Source organism: Eurypyga helias, unplaced genomic scaffold (genome assembly GCF_000690775.1).
Source record: "Eurypyga helias isolate BGI_N326 unplaced genomic scaffold, ASM69077v1 scaffold45374, whole genome shotgun sequence".
Classification (NCBI taxonomy): domain Eukaryota; kingdom Metazoa; phylum Chordata; class Aves; order Eurypygiformes; family Eurypygidae; genus Eurypyga; species Eurypyga helias.
The window spans coordinates 20120-35954 of record NW_010246546.1 but is presented as its reverse complement, the minus strand read 5'-3'; the positions used below and the strand labels follow the sequence as shown (position 1 = coordinate 35954).

At 44.7% G+C, this 15835-nt stretch overlaps 1 protein-coding gene across 1 annotated transcript; it reads right to left on the bottom strand.

The window, feature by feature from the left end:
• Positions 1–6695: 6695 nt before the first annotated feature.
• IL22RA2 (interleukin 22 receptor, alpha 2) lies at positions 6696–12037 on the bottom strand. Its single transcript, XM_010150418.1, has 5 exons — positions 11941–12037; positions 10882–11032; positions 9913–10091; positions 8449–8618; positions 6696–6851 (listed from the first exon to the last, which is right to left on the bottom strand). Exons 1-5 carry the CDS (start codon positions 12035–12037, stop codon positions 6696–6698), a joined length of 753 nt encoding a protein of 250 aa, XP_010148720.1.
• Between the last annotated feature and the right edge of the window lie 3798 nt (positions 12038–15835).

Here is a 15835-nt window from a genome sequence, read left to right as displayed (position 1 = left end):
AAGTTAGCCATTGGATTGTGAAAGCTGGTTCAGATTTTGGCACAGCCTATAGCAAGCGAAGAGTCTGCCACCACTTGTGCTCCACAGCCTCTCTGCAATATCTGCAATACCACCCCAGACATCCCCAGGTCATCCTCACCCGTTATGTCCAATACCCTTGACTAGTACCTGCTGCTCAGTCCTGACCTAGAAGCTGTTCTTGCCACATGAGTAAATTACTCATGAGGGTTAAGTACGTAGCCCATGAGTAATGGCAGCCAACACATGATGGCCAGGAAGGAAGAGTGAACCTTTCACTCTTTTATCCTACTTGGACATTAAGAAACTGTAAATAGGTCTGGGGAATTCTGTGTTGTCCGTATCCCAAGGATGTCCTAAGACTTGCACTCACTGGACTGTCTGACCTTCTCTCAGTGAGCTTGTCCATGTTTTCCTCCAGCTAACCGAAATGCTTTAAGGCTGGTAGGGATGTAATCCATTGAAGGCCTTGATAAGTGCCTCAAAACCCATTTCTACTTAAGAAATATTACTATTAATATAGCATATTCATTAATACAAGCGGCTAGTTTCTGTGTTCTGTTCTGCCCGCTTGCAGGTTGCCTAGGAATATGGATTTAATGACTTCAAGACCCTTCTTTTGGCCCGCTGGCTGGTCACACTTCAGTCTCCAGCTTGCTCAAGTCTTGAAATCCATTAAAAATACTAGCAGTGGTGCTTGGATTGTAAACATTAAACAGATGATTTTAATAGTGATTGTTTATGGAGTCACACCCTGTTCTGCACTATTGTAAAATGAAATGCAGAGTGGGACTTGATACCCATTTTACAGAATCACAGAATCACTGAGGTTGGAAAAGACCTCTAAGATCATCTAGTCCAACCATCAACCCAACACTACCATACCCACTAGACCATGTCCTCAAGTGCCATGTCTACACGTTCCTTGAACACCTCCAGTGTGCTACATGAAAGCCTCAGTAAGCTGCCTGGATCCCTGTGATTAAAAAGCAGAAGTTTGTTGGGCGTTGTTTTCTTCTTTTCCTGCCAGCGCAGCAGGGAAATGAAGTGTTGCGAGGTGTAATTTGTGAAACCTGCACAACGTGAGCAGGAGCACTGCAGTAGGGAAGACGCTGGACCCAAGGTGAGGGAGATTCTTTGGTTTCATGTCAACGTAATGCTGATATGTCAGTCTCTGTCAGTGAAATCATAGGGTGCCATTAATAAAAAGCATGGGGTGATTGAAGCAACCTCAACTTCTGATGTGTCTCTCTTAGACCTGAAGGCTGTGCAGAGCAAGCCTCTTTCTTACCTCCTGCCTTGCATCACGGCGGTGTGCCGTGTTGCAGGAAGGATAACTGAATTATTCTGCTTTCAGAGACATAGCACCTCACTGAAAGCATTCCCAAAGGTAACTGATTGGAGCATGAGCTCTGACTAGATGTGTTAAGGATTAATCAGAGCTGTTAAGGAAAATTTCCATTCCTGCCCTAGTCTAGGAAATTTAGACTGGGCATTGGAAATCTTACAGCATGGAAAATGAAGGACATGGGGTTTTGGCCACAAAGAAACTTGTTTGTGGTTTGGGGTTTTTTCACTTGAAAAACATCATGTTATTAAATATATTTTAATAAATAAGTTTATTTTATAAATAGAAATAAATATAATAAATCATATAATAAGTATATTTAATAAATGTATGATGCCTTCCTTGTAAGCGTCAGGGCTCGAGCTTCCCATTTTTCTCCATCTCAAGCCAAAATTTTGACAGCAATAACTGCTTGAGCTGGGCTTTCAGTGGACTCAATATGTAAGACCTCCAATAACACAGGTAGTAATTTCATCATTTGGGGAATTAAATTTGCAAAAGGTTTTTTCCTTGGAAGCACTTCATAAAAGATTCTGAAAGCAAGCTGCAAAGGAGACTGTGACTTTCTTGATGATGAACACCGGTGTCATTTTTTTCCTTCCGCTTCTCTGCAGAAGTACCGTTGTTTTGTGTCCCATTTCCTTCACGGCAAACTAACTCTTAGGAGTTTGGGTTTTATTTTCTTCTTTCCTTTTTTTTTTTCCTTATCAGACAGATTTTACACATTAGTATCTTTGATCTTTGTAGCAGGCATTGAAATCCATAGGAAATCCACAGAAAACCCCACCTACTGACGATCAGTGCCCTGCAGTTTGTAATACTTGAAAGTTGGATAGATCTGTGGCAAAAGCCAACGTCATTTTACAACAACATCCTACCCTGGGCCATGAGAGCGGGTCTTAGCTGAGATCAAGTCATGTAGATAAATAAAACCCAAGTCCACCTCTGATCAGAGCAGATATGTGGGAGGTATGAACAGGACTGGCCAGATGCTAGACCATATGATAAACACTGAGGATCATGGCATCATATAAAACTGGGCATTTATATGGTACAGCTGGCTATGCATAATCTTCTCCTAATTTATAATCTTCTCCTAATTTAGAAGGCTGGAGCATCTGCTCCATTGCTGTTGCTCTATCAGCTTTTCCGTAGCCCTGTTCTTGAATTTTGGGTAGTTACTGCTCTTCTGAGTGCCAATGGAATGAGAAGTTAAAGCCATTTATGGTTGGAGATAAGCTCTTACTCCATCTGACAGATAAGATAATGTTCAGCCACAGTCATGAAAGAAAGAAGGGTAGGCCCTTGTGGGATGAGCTCCACTTCGCAGGAAGACCATTAACGGCAAACTCTGATCTATTTCTCACTGGCAGGACCCTCAGCCGCGACACGAGGACTTGGCCAGATGAGGACATTGTGACAGACCATGCCCATGACTGCAGACATCCCCCAGTGATGTGTCAGGCCAGGGCTTACAGAATAGGTTGCACAAGTCCTGCTTTTGTTACACTGCTTGGTTTTCCCCACCCTATGCCATAGCCCTAGAAGTCAGCATTTATTTCTCTCTTTCCTGAAACAGAAGCTGGCATTTGGCACTTTGTTAGAAAATGCCTGCTCCATAAGTGGCTAAAAAACCAAGAGAAGAATGTTTTGAGCTGGGTCTTGCAAGCTTATGGCCAGAAGGAGTCAAGCCAACGTTGTAAAGGCATCCTGCACTGTAATGTGCATGTGCACTAACCACTGTGGAGCCATGTGCCAGCCCGGGCAGCTCTGGAGAGGTGGACCCACAGCAGATGGTCTCCTTGTGTCCACGAGGAGGAAGGGAAAGGAGGACTAGAGCTCCCTTTTCCAGATATTCCCCAACTGACTTGCCTGCAGGAGAGCCCCAGCTGTAGTTTAGCGAACTCTTCCTCCATTCCACCCTCATGGAGACACAAACAGCAGTGCAGCATACAGGCTAAGGCACAGTGAAGTGGTTTTTAAAAGCTACAGCATTACCAAGGCTATCTGGAAGCTGTGGGTGCAGATCACAGAGCTGGAATGTGCTACAGCAAAGCACTTCTCCCTGAAGGAGCCCCATCCTGCAAGCCCAGGGACCAATGCTTTGGGAACATGCCACTGCTGCTGACGGCAGAGAATAAATATAGCATTTTACCAAACCCTTCCCCAGTACAATTACATGTCAGAGCAGAGCTGAAAGGAACTCTGCATTTCAAATGGAAAGAGAAATGACACGGTCAGAATGGAAGTGGAGTTCCTGCAACTCTTGTGCTGCTTTCTGTAAGCCCGTGTTGTTGCTGAGGAAGTGAAATCTGGTTAGCAAACGTAACAGTGCAAGACTTCTTCAGACCTTTTGTTGTTTTTCCTAGTATACGTGCTGCAAGTTTTTTATAATTTTATCAAATTGAAAAACTTCCAGGTTTCCCACATCTCCATAGATGTATAGGATGGCAGCTGCTATGCTTCTAGCCAGGTCTGAACGCTTCAGGGAGTCCTATGGCTCTGCTGCTGCATTTTTTTTAAGTCTTCTTTAAGATTTGAGAACCCTAAACACAGGTACAGTATCCGGCTTGTCAGCCTGTTCCCTGACTAGGGTTAGTAGACGTTACCTTAATAAAGCTTTATCTTCATGTAACAACAGCTGCCCTAAGGAAAAAGCTGAATTTGAGGAAGAATTTGAATTAATAAGGATATTGTTTCCAGGCTGTGATAACCCACAAGTGGATGAAGTCACCAGTGCTGAAATGTAAGACAGGCTATTTCTTAATAGTTTGCCTGTGTGGTTTCATTGTGGTTCTGCCCAGTTCAAGAGGAGTGGCAGGGCAGTCCTGGATCTGAGACTTGTCATGGCACTTGGTACTATACGGTGATTTAATAAGCCTCGCTTCCCAAAAAAACTTACCTAAGTTAGGAAAGTGTGGGATATGGCTGGGACAAAGCAATTGGAAGAAATGGGAAAGGAGCAAAAAGGGAAGCATGGTGAAAGAAACCTGACTTTATGGGCTAGATATGCAGACACAGCTCGATGCCTGCAAACCTAGTCATTCAAATATACCATGTGTTAGAATCAGATGGTGGAAATATTTAATATGGAATGCCCTCTTACATTTTGGTAAAGGCAAGGGTGACCAAGATTCGCTTCCTTAGGCACAGCCTCCTCCCAACTGCCTGCTGCCAGCGTCCTGATGCAGCTCTCAGCGGTGCTGCCTCCAGGTGAGTTGTTAGTGACAGTCCATGAAAAACGTTTTGGATGAGACTTAGGTGAACTCAGGGTCTGCTACCCAACCTGAACCAATCCACCTTTGTGTATGTGAATTAAGGGAAAGTAGATAGCGATTACATAGCAGGGAGCTCCATTTTTCCATTTTTGGCTTGCTTTGCCCTCTTGTGCCTGGCCCACTCTCACCTCCTCTCATTTAATTTGCAATCACAGGATGCAGTTAAGTATTGACATTCTCATTACTTACAGACCTTGCAGATCTGGAAAAGCCACTTCACCCCTCCATCCCGGCATGGCTTACTGCATATCTACCCAGACCTTACCCAAGAAATCTTTCCCTTGTGAGATGAAGACTAGGAGGAGTAAAACCTTTAGAAATCACAGTCGATGGTCAGCATTCATCATACTTTACTGTGAAATGGTTGAAATAGAGGTCTCTTCCCTTTGACTGTCTGTCACTGACTGGAAGTGAGGATCTTTTCTGTTTCAGTTTAAATTAGCTCTTGCCTAATCACATACTGGCTTCACCCTCAGAAATGTTGAGGACACTGTGAAGACACTGTAAACCTGGGGTATACTCCTGTCCTGTATAATTTTCATTTTAAAGAAATGACACTTTTTTTTAATCTTTTGTTGTAACCTTTGTTATAAAAGAAATAAAATATCTGATACTTCTATTTTATAAATTGTATTTTAATTCCAAGGCTTAAAATAGAAAGCCCCTAGAAAAAAATTTTAAGGATATTTTCACAAATAGTTTTTGCGTATTATTTTTCAATATTACAGACTGTTTCCTTTGTAAATGCAAATACATACCACTGTAAGTTGTAATATAGAATATACAAAGAATCCTTGGTCTCTGTGTAGCATAAAATGATTATGATCACTCAAATAATTCAATGCAGCAAAGGTTAATTTAAAAAGTATCCAAGTATGTATTCCAGGCATAGACCACAGATGTTGGTTTACAGCTGGATCTGTGATGGGAGGCATCTTCTGCCATCATCCATGTAACTGGGAAGAAAAAGAGAATTGTTGCTGGAGTGTGCATTTAAGTTGGATGGTATTCAATTTAACTGAAAATGCAACAAATGCTATTCACCTGCATCCCTCCTATACCTCTGCAGGTTATTCAGAAGTCCAGCTCTAACCTGAGCTTCCAGTTACAGTACTGGGAAAGCAAGCAGAAATGCAGGAAAATCACCTAGAAACTGGCTCTGTCATTTAGGCTAAACTCACTGACCAAGTCTCAAGAGACACCAATGTTATGCCTCATATTATGAAGCAGAAGAAAGAAAATCTTTTATAGTTAGGGTCCTATAACAAGAAGCACAGACTCAAACTTTGCTACTTTTCTAGTTTTCCTCCATAACCCCTGGAAAGGGCCCAAATCTGAGCTTGCTAAGGCCAAAGACATTGAACTCAGCTTTGGCTTGGGTCCTTATACACTCTGTGCCTTGGCACCTGTAAAGCAGGACTGATAGTAAATCTCTGCTGGGCATATGATATGTGAAGACAGTCTAGTGATTAAGTAAACAAACAGATTTTTCAGACTAGCAAATTGAGCTAACTCACATTTTAGCCCATGGAAACTCATTACATTTGATAACTGGTTTATTTTTAAACACACTACACCTGAAGAATGGCCATGAAAAGAGGGCAGGCTGATTTGAATTAAATACATTACATAAATACCTGAACAGAATTACAGAGCTTGCAGCAGAATTGCAGGTTAATAAAGCTGGAGGTCACTCATTTTCCTAGTTAATTATTACTTGACAGCAATAAAAACTGATGAAAGCAGTACTATGTGTAACTGCTTCAAGAAAGGGAAGAGGGAGATGTTTCTGAGGACTGTGCCAGCATGCAAATGATTTTCCACACCATTCCTCTAATCTCCTTGGCCATAACATTCTTATGTGGTGTGAAACTAGCTGAGGTGATGTAAGAACACTGGCTAATACTGTCATATGGGGTGGCAGTTTTTATGCCACAACTATTTTTCTCCTTTCGGAGAGGATCTGCCTTTGGTGAGGCGATAGCTCTTGGCTTCCAGAGTCATCTCCAGGTTCAGCTGGTGACTTACCTGTTGCAGAGGTTCCAGCCCTGTCACTGCAGCACGGTGCATTGCCTGCTGCTGTAGGCACTGCTGCGGTCCAGCATCGGCATGTACGTTTTAGCCACGATGCAGTAGCTGACTCCGGGCCTCAAATCTTCTATTTTAACAACCTTGTCTTTTCCTTCATACACCAGGACTCTGTGTTGCTTCAGGCAGAGAGGAGTAAAAACAGCCAGTAAAGCAGGCTAGATCATTCCAGAATAACAACAACAAAATTTTGTTTAGAAACGGAAATGCAGAATCTAACTACTTCTATCTCTATTTCCTGGAGATCTGCCAATGTACACTCTGACCCTTGTGTCAGGGTAAGTGGGATGAGAGCATCTGCCTTGAGGGCATCTGGTTAAGGACCTTCTTCAATGAAGAAAAGGGATAATAAGAGAAGGATGAAGCCATAAACAAAACATAGAGGGACACAAACCTGACTGACGGTGACACAGATGGTGGGATCGAGTGCACCCTCAGCAAGTTTGCTGACGACACCAAGCTGTGTGGTGCGGTCGACACGCTGGAGGGAAGGGATGCCTTCCAGAGGGACCTGGACAGGCTGGAGAGGTGGGCCACTGCCAACCTCATGGAGTTCAACAAGGCCAAGTGCAAGGTCCTGCACCTGGGTTGGGGCAATCCCAAGCACAAGTACAGGCTGGGTGGGGAGTGGATAGAGAGCAGCCCCGAGGAGAGGGTCTTGGGGGTACTGGTAGACGAAAAACTGAACGTGAGCCGGCAGTGTGCGCTGGCAGCCCAGAAGGCCAACTATATCCTGGGCTGTATCCAGAGAAGTGTGGCCAGCAGGTCGAGGGAGGGGATTCTCCCCCTCTACTCTGCTCTGGTGAGACCCCACCTGGAGTGCTGCGTCCAGCTGTGGAACCCTCAACATCAGAAGGATATAGACTGGTTGGAACAAGTCCAGAGGAGGCCATGAAGATGCTCAGAGGGCTGGAGCACCTCTGCTATGGGGACAGGCTGAGAGAGTTGGGCTTGTTCAGCCTGGAGAAGAGAAGGCTCTGGGGAGACCTTATAGCACCTTCCAGTACCTGAAGGGGATACAAGGAAGCTGAGGGGAGGTTTTTACAAGTGACAGGACAAGGGATAATGGGTTTAAATTGAAAGCAGGGAGATTTTTATTAGATATCAGGAAGAAATTCTTCACAGAGAGGGTGGTGAGGCACTGGAATGGGTTTCCCAGAGAAGCTGTGGATGCCCCATCCCTGGAAGTATTCAAGGCCAGGCTGGATGAGGCTTTGAGCAACCTGGTCTAGTGGAAGGTGTCCCTGCCCATGGCAGGGGGGTTGGAACTAGATGATCTTTAATGTCCCTTCCAACCCCAACCATTCTGTGATTAATTCTGTGATTCTGCCCTAGCAAGTGTGTCTGTGATTAAAGTTTGGTAAGAATCGAGGATGCAGAGTAGCACATGGACTTGCACAGTCAATAGCATTAATATTTTATTTATGATTTTTAAAGAAAATTGCCCCCAAAATTCCCCTCCTGTCCTAGTTTTTTTAAATCTAGGTCTTAAAGTAGGAAATACTAAGTTCATGGGAAAGAATACAGGGAGAAATACAATTCAATTTAATTAATTTCAATTCCTGAAAAACAAGCCTACTTTGTTCTCAAATGCTTACACAGTCATCTGTGCCCTCACACACCCAGAAGACTCTTTCAGCTGTAAAATAAGAATGGTGTGCCCATATTTTCATGGCTTTTCAATGGTAAATGTTTCATATTTGAATATGCACTTACCTCATCTAGCAAGTTGTTAATTATGAAGACTTGATATAGCAGGTGATAATAATTCGTCATTGGTATCTTGCTGCCTCTCTTCCTTTTATAAGGAGAATGTGGAGCCTGGAGCTTTATTATTATGGATTTGTGGTTATGAACCACACTTACTGTTGGAGGTCCTATCATAGCTAAGGAAAAAAAAGAGAATCTATGAAAACAATTATAGTTTATTAATAATGTTTCACAGAATACAATTTGAACATGTCCAACAATTTCATGTTCTTGTTACCAACAATATACTATGCTGTATTTGCTGTTAAAGTGCCACTTTGCAAATCCTTACTTCTTGGTGGTTATTGCCCAGGACATTTTGGGGATGGTATTTGTGTGTTTGTAAAACTATCTTTGAGCCAAACATTCTGAAATCTCTCAGAGCTTCATGTTACTGACTGCAGGCTGGTCAAGCAAAATGTTTTGGATTCTTTGCCCTGATTTTCACACGCGCGCACACACACACACAAACCCACCCCAATTTATCTGCGTGTTTGGATTGCATAAACGAGCTACTTGAACAAGGATGCAGCTTCAATCATTTCTTCCTTCTTTTCTTTTTTTTTTTCCAATCTGTTTGGTTAAACACAGCTAAGGGTTCAAGCTAGTGCCTGCATACCTGTGTGTGCAGCCCCAGAGATGTGGGGAGAGAGGTCAGCAGCTGCCCCACGCACCTCTCCAGGAGGATGAGGAGGCACAGGGCAAGGTGGGCTGCTGCTGCTGAAAGGTACTGCTTTGTGCCAAAGCTTGTGGTTTCGACTGTGCAGAAGGCTCAACGTAATTAGCACTTCAGGGCTGTGAAGTGACCTGCACTGACATTCACAATTCAATTTTGTATTGACCAGTGAGGGAAAACTGGTTAATTCATGGGGACCTTACTAGCAGGTATACTGGTACTGTTCAGCATTTTGTCAGTCCTTCTTTTTCTAGCATTCTGTGGCATTATAATGACTGGACTAACTGAAACCTTTGGACATGTCCTTTCTAAATACACTGCAGTCAGGAAAACACATGAATATGATAAGAATGGTGCCACACAGCTCTCATCTCTCTTCTTGCTTTTCCTCCTAAGTAGAGACGATTTACTTCTTTTCCATCTTGTATCCAGTCCTTCCAGCAGCTCTGAAAAGAGCTGAAAATAATTTGTGTAGTTCCATGCCCTGAAGAAGAGGTTGAGTTAAAGGGAGATGGGCACTTCTGATCCTTTAATTACTGACAAATGGCTATGTGTCCATAATTGGTTGGCTTTCAGTTGCGGGGAAAATTATTTTATCACTTCACCTGAGAGCTACTGACTAGCAACTTCTTTTGGTACAGCTCTGTGGCTAGAAAAAGATTACCCATGTTTGCAAATTATGAGCAGAAATTATGTATTCCATGCCACAGAAAATCCAATTCCTTTCTCAGAGAAACCCATATGTTCGCACTTACTTTCTTGCCAGGGAGTGAATCTGCAGCTGAGGCTCCAGTCGGAATAGACACCAGCTGATGCGGCTTTCACCCTGCCGTAGTACGGCTCTTGGATGTCAGAGGTCTCATTCGTCAGGTCACAGACATGGTTTTGAATCCCCCAGCAGTCGTCTTTGTTTTGCCATGTGCTCTGCCCATACCTACCGAGGAAGGGTGTAAGATTTAGCTTTAGCCAACCGGCTCTATACAGATTTTTAACCGTTGCAACTCAATGGTACTGACAAGTGTTCTGCCCTGGAAATTAACTCCATTCCATCTGATGACAGGGAAGACTGATGTTATGGGTATTTGGGAGCTACAGGTTTCTGTCTCTTCCTAAAAAAACCTAAAGCAGAGGTGTCGGTTGCCAGCCCTGTAGGAAGCCACCGCATGCTTGCCTCTCTGGAGGGGTGGGCGAGCTTTGGCTTAGCCAGTGCATTCAGTGATGGGCAGAATGCCAGTTTCCACCTCAAAGGTGATAGTGATTTCTGGTGCTCACCAGGTTCCCCAGGGACTGGAATGTACCTCCTCCAAGGACCAGCCCCTAGCACTGCTGCAAGTTTGCCGTGCGAGGCACCCTGCGACACTGTCGTGGGCAAGGTGGACGACTGAAATACCTTAAATGTCCTACTGCAGAAGTACCTGACCAGGCCAGACTGGCTTTGGCAGGTGGTTGGACCAGTGACCTCCAGAGGTCCCCTGAAAACTACATTTTTCTGTAACCATGACACAGTGAGGGTTCAGAACATGTTGCTGGGGGTGCTCATTCCCTGCCTGTCTCCAGCTGTTCAGCTGCACCTTATAAGCTCAGCAACAACCAGCAGCAGAGCAGGACGTGCCTGTTCCCCAGGTATGGGGAGAATATCCCGTGTCACCTGAGAAATCCCTTTGATGTGCCAAGCAGGGATGGGCCTCAGCCCAGCAGGAGGCTGGAGTTCCCCCAGTACTTACACTTTATACTGCACAAAGTAGAGCGTGTCTCTTGCCTCTGTGGCCCTCCCAGGCTGCCAATGCAAAGTGCTGTTGAAGTTTAACGAACGGAACACTACCTTCTGTGGCTTAATCAAATCTTGCAGGTCTCCGTCCTCCAAAACTAAAATCACTGCAAGTAATAAGGAACGATAACATCATGTGTTTGTCACAGACACGCTCCGTATTGAAATCGGGGGGTATTGCTACAGCTCATTTGCTTTCATGACTAGCAGACTGCAGGGAAATTACAGCTCCTGGATCTCATGTTCAAAACTTTCCGACTCACAGTGACCAGACCTAGGAGTTACGGAACAAACACATTTAGTATTATGAAAGGAACACTTTTATGTGGTTTGTTTTGGTTTGGGTTGTTTATTTTTCATTCTTTCTTAGTGAGTTTTCTGCTGTGAAAGATGCCTGATGGACATCCCAGGAGACAAACCCTGCGGATCAATTCACAGAGCCTGCAGTAAGCAGCCCCATAAGGAGTTAAAGTAGAGTGCTCTTTCTCCACATCTCAGCTTTAACCTGCAGGGATTATAGCTGTTTTAACTGTTGCTGGAGCCGTGTTTATCAGCTCTTGCCTAATAAAAACCAACCTGATATTCACTGCTTTTCCAGTCTGCACTACTGGAAAAAGCTGCCTGACAATTTTCAAGATAATCTGTTTTCAAACTGTGATGGCTACTGATGACAGAATTAGTTAACAACCTCTCTGAAGCACCCAAATCCTAACATTTTTCTGAGTTTCATGACTCAGGTCACTGCAGCTTTATCCATGGCATATCACAGAATCAGGTAAGACTTGTACTGTTTGAACTGAAGCAGGTAATACAGGCATGAATAAATTTAATGGGTAACATGCTTGTTTTACCTGCATTTCAGAACCTTGAAAGACAAAGTAACAGTCTAATTTGGAAGTGACTGGACTTTTTAAACCCACCAAAAGACCCAGAATTCTTGACTCATCTGGAGATTCAATAACAGACCCAGCATGCCCCTCCCCACATAGGAAAACAGTGGAAAGCCTTTACTTACTAGTTATCTCCTCCTGAAGCAGATGCATCAGTAAGCAGAGGGAGGAAAGCGTGATCCCCCTCATGCTTAGGAGAGCAGCTCCATGACTGAAGAGCATCTCTCTTCCTCCTGGGCATGTCTTATGAGGAAGTAATGGTTAAACACTCCAGAGTTCCCCTTATTTTCAGTGGTTTCCAAAATCCCCAGTTTGGCTGGGGTTTAATTTAGCTGAAAAACATATGAGTTGTTCTAAATTAAACATAAGCAATTGTTCTTACTTGGCAGCTGTGGTCACTCTGAAGTTTGGAATTAATTATGAGGCAAACGAGCATGAAAAAAGTCCTTTTTTTTTTTTTTGTTCAGGCACTAATTCCCAAATGATATCTGGCAGTATTGCTTTATCCCATAAATTTGACACACGAGCCTGCTGGCTTGCCACACTAAGATTTTATATTATTTTTTTTTTAGCTCACTCATCGCTCAGAACTGAAGAACACGAGATATTTTGCTGCAAACCTGTAAAAGACGTACCTGTGGAATGTCATCTGATTTGGTGGCCTGTCTTTGGGTCGAAGGCAAGTGGAGGGCGTTTGCAGGTGTGTTGGCAGCAGGACGTCATCTAGGAATGTATCATCGGAGGAACGAGGGGCCGGGAAATCGATGCCAGCTGTGCTGTTGGGCAGCGTGTCCATGCCATGCTGGCTGCTGGAGAGATGCTGGGAGGCTGGGGGCAGGTCTGAGGGCAGGGAACAGGAAGGCGAGCCCAGCCCATCGGACCAAAGTGCTACTCTGCACTGGACTTTCAGACTGCCGGGAGTCATATGCCCCGACCAGCGCGGGTGTGCCACAATGCTGCCTGCACAAATATTGCTGTTTGTCACCACTCTCCTCCAGATCCTGCCATTCCAATGTGCACATCCCTGCGAGCCTGACCCCAGGGCTCGGGACGCCGGAGTTCCCTGGCGAAAGCAATCCATCGTGTCTCTAAGTGTCTTAATGCCACGTGCACCTACCCAGCGGGAGCCAGGCTTCCTGCTCCTGGGACATATGGAAAGCTCAGACGGGCAGTGAATGTGGTGTCGCTGGAGGCAGCTGGGAGCCTGCCGGCCCTCCCACTCAACCCTGCCCTCCCTCTTCCTTCCCTGAAAGCTCCCTGGCGCTGACATCCGCATGTACTTTGCTGCTCACGCACCGCTGCATGTGGGCAAAAGTCAGGATGCGTTCTGCTTTTACAGGCTCACGCTGACAAGCAAGATGAGAAAACCCAAATTTCCTATGACACAGTACAGCACGATGTAGCGATGCCCATCAAAGAAACAGCAGACGTGAAGACTACCTGTCTGCAGAAACAAAAATTTGCCTAACTTCTTTTATTATTTTGGGAAAAGTTGGAAGCAAAACACCTGTCAGGACAAAAAAGTGCAAGTTCTGGTTCAAATGAAGGTTTGGGGTTTTTTTTATTATTTAAAGGCAACTGGTTCTACTCAGCCAGCTGAATATACCTAATCAAGAAGGTGGCCTTGGTCAGATTCATGGGCACAGGGCTCTGAGCTCAGCTCATCACCTATACCTCGTCATCCAAGCACCCAACCTGCAGCAGATATGTTAAAACGACAGCTGTGTAGCTTTGAATAATTAACTAGTTTGCCCAATTAAGGGAATTAAAGAACTGAGAAAAGATGCAGGAGAAAAAAAAACCAAACCAACACAGAGGTGGAGGGCAGAAAAGCCACCCTGCCATCACCAGCCGGGAATTTTTTATCTGTCCATTTCCCAAACACGTTTTCAGAATCCAGTGACCTTAAAATAGTTCCCCACACCAAATGCAATTAGTATTTCATCATGTTATGTGAGCTCAAGTGCGGGAATAGGGAACTTTTATAAACCCATCACCAGTCTGAAATGTCATCAAAGTTTAGTCACACTTGTCACAGGTTGTGTATTTGCTTACTTGAATTGTACCAACACACCTTCCCGTACCCCACGTAACAGCCCATTGCCGGGACCTGAAGCATGGAGCTTTGCCAAAATCGCTTTTGATGGATGGTGGTTCCTCCTACGAATGTGGAGCTGAGGACCAGCCCGCCTGGCACTGCTGAGTCCTGCTTGGAAAAGGCTGCTCTGCCACATGGTGAAATAAGGAAAGAAATGCCTATCCCGTGGAAAAACATAGGGGTTTCTGGTGCTGCACTGTGTTAGCACTTTATCCGTGATGGGGTTTGGCACCCTGAAACAACTGGTAACTCTTCATGAAATTTATGTGATTATTGAAACAGCCGCTGGTAAACCCCGGGTCACCAGCCTCTGTAACGTCGTCCTGCTCAGCAACTCTAGTCACACTTCTGCAGTGCTTTGTGTGATACAAACAGCTGCAGTCAAACAAGTACCAGCTACACACGCACACATGTACACACACACGTACACAGATGTACACACATACACATCCTGAGTTTCACAGATGTATTTACATTTAACAATGTAAACAATTGAGGAACACTACAGGCTGACCCGCACTGCAATGTTAAAATACAAATGAAAACTTTTAAAAAACAAGATTGTTTAAGAATACTCTGAAGAGTACTCTATGAAGAAATGGAAAATGAAAATGCATTATTTTCCCCAGCAGAGGCCACATAAGTGGTTATGCTACTAGCTCATCCTAGCTTACACTGAAGCATTTTTTTGATCCAGACCTTTGTGAAACAGCAGCGCTGATGTTTCTGTGAACCAGCACAGCAACATGGACATGGGAACATTTTCCCTTCCTGGAATAACCTATCTGAGTGCTGGATAAATAGATTTATTTCTCTTGAGGATTGGATATTGCTACACAGTGGTAAAAGTCAAGTACATTCTTGCTGGAAGCTGTCTGACTCAGCCAATCTGACAGCACCACCTTGCTGGTTTTGGGTTTTTTTTTCTCCTCCCTTGAATGAGTTGTTTCCCATCTGTAAAAGGAGAACATTTAGCCCTGGAACTGCTTCTGCAGCATCACCTTTGGCTTTTCAGATGTGAGTCTCTGATATCTGCAGTAGATGTGAGGGTGGGTTCCGCTTAAACACCTGCATAAGGGTGCAGGAAGATGAAGGAAGGGGAGAAACTCCCAAAGCATACAGAGAATACTTGCACAAACTGGCAGAGGCCAGACAAGTCTCTCACGTGCGTAGCATTTCACACAAACAGACAATAAAAAATGAGTGGTTCAGACATTTCACACAAACTGACAATAAAAAATGAGTGGTTCAGATGATTCAGGACTATTCTCAATTGGAGACGCAGTTTTCAGTCTTTTTCCCTTCTAAGCAGCCAGCATGGACACACAGAAAAAAACTGTCCTTGGAGGGGGCTCTGGAGGTCACCAGCCTAATGGTGGGAGCAAGGCTAACGGCAGTGTTATCCCACACCCACCCACCTTCAGCGTTGTTCCCCCATCTATCGACGTGGGATTCCCCCGCTGCAGTTTATGACGGCTGCTTTTTGTGCTTTGACTGGAGGCCTTGGAGAAAAGTTTCTTTTCTGCAAATGTTTATATAGCTGGCAACTGCCATCAGCCATCCTCCCCATCCGTCACCTCTCCCAGCTGAAGGGACCCAGCCCCCTCAGCCTCTTCTGCCACGTCATGTGCAGCAGGACGGCCCTTCACCAGAGCAGGAGGTGTGCGTGGGAAAATGAATCACTACGCACTACCGAGAAAAAAGGGAAAAAGAAGAAAGCACCCACAGTCAGGCAGGAGGGACTTTTTGCCCTGCCCTTCACGGAAGAGGCATTGCATCACAGGGGTCCTTACGGAACAGTTTCTGAGGAAGCAAGGCTGACATTCACGGTGCAGTACGTGCCTTCCCGCCTGCAGGTATGCACTGTTCAACCCTCGCTGTGAAAGGGCTGGGGTCAACATTTGAAAGATTACAGTTAGAAA

What these genes read in the sequence shown, in the direction of transcription:
- IL22RA2 (XM_010150418.1), bottom strand. Translation starts at nt 12,037, where the DNA reads ATGCTCTTCAGTCATGGAGCTGCTCTCCTAAGCATGAGGGGGATCACG. An exon ending in GCTTCAGGAGGAGATAACTA is followed by an intron (nt 11,033 to 11,940) that starts GTAAGTAAAGGC and finishes TATTACTTGCAG; the next exon opens with TGATTTTAGTTTTGGAGGAC. An exon ending in TTAACAACTTGCTAGATGAG is followed by an intron (nt 6,852 to 8,448) that starts GTAAGTGCATAT and finishes CTCTGCCTGAAG; the next exon opens with CAACACAGAGTCCTGGTGTA.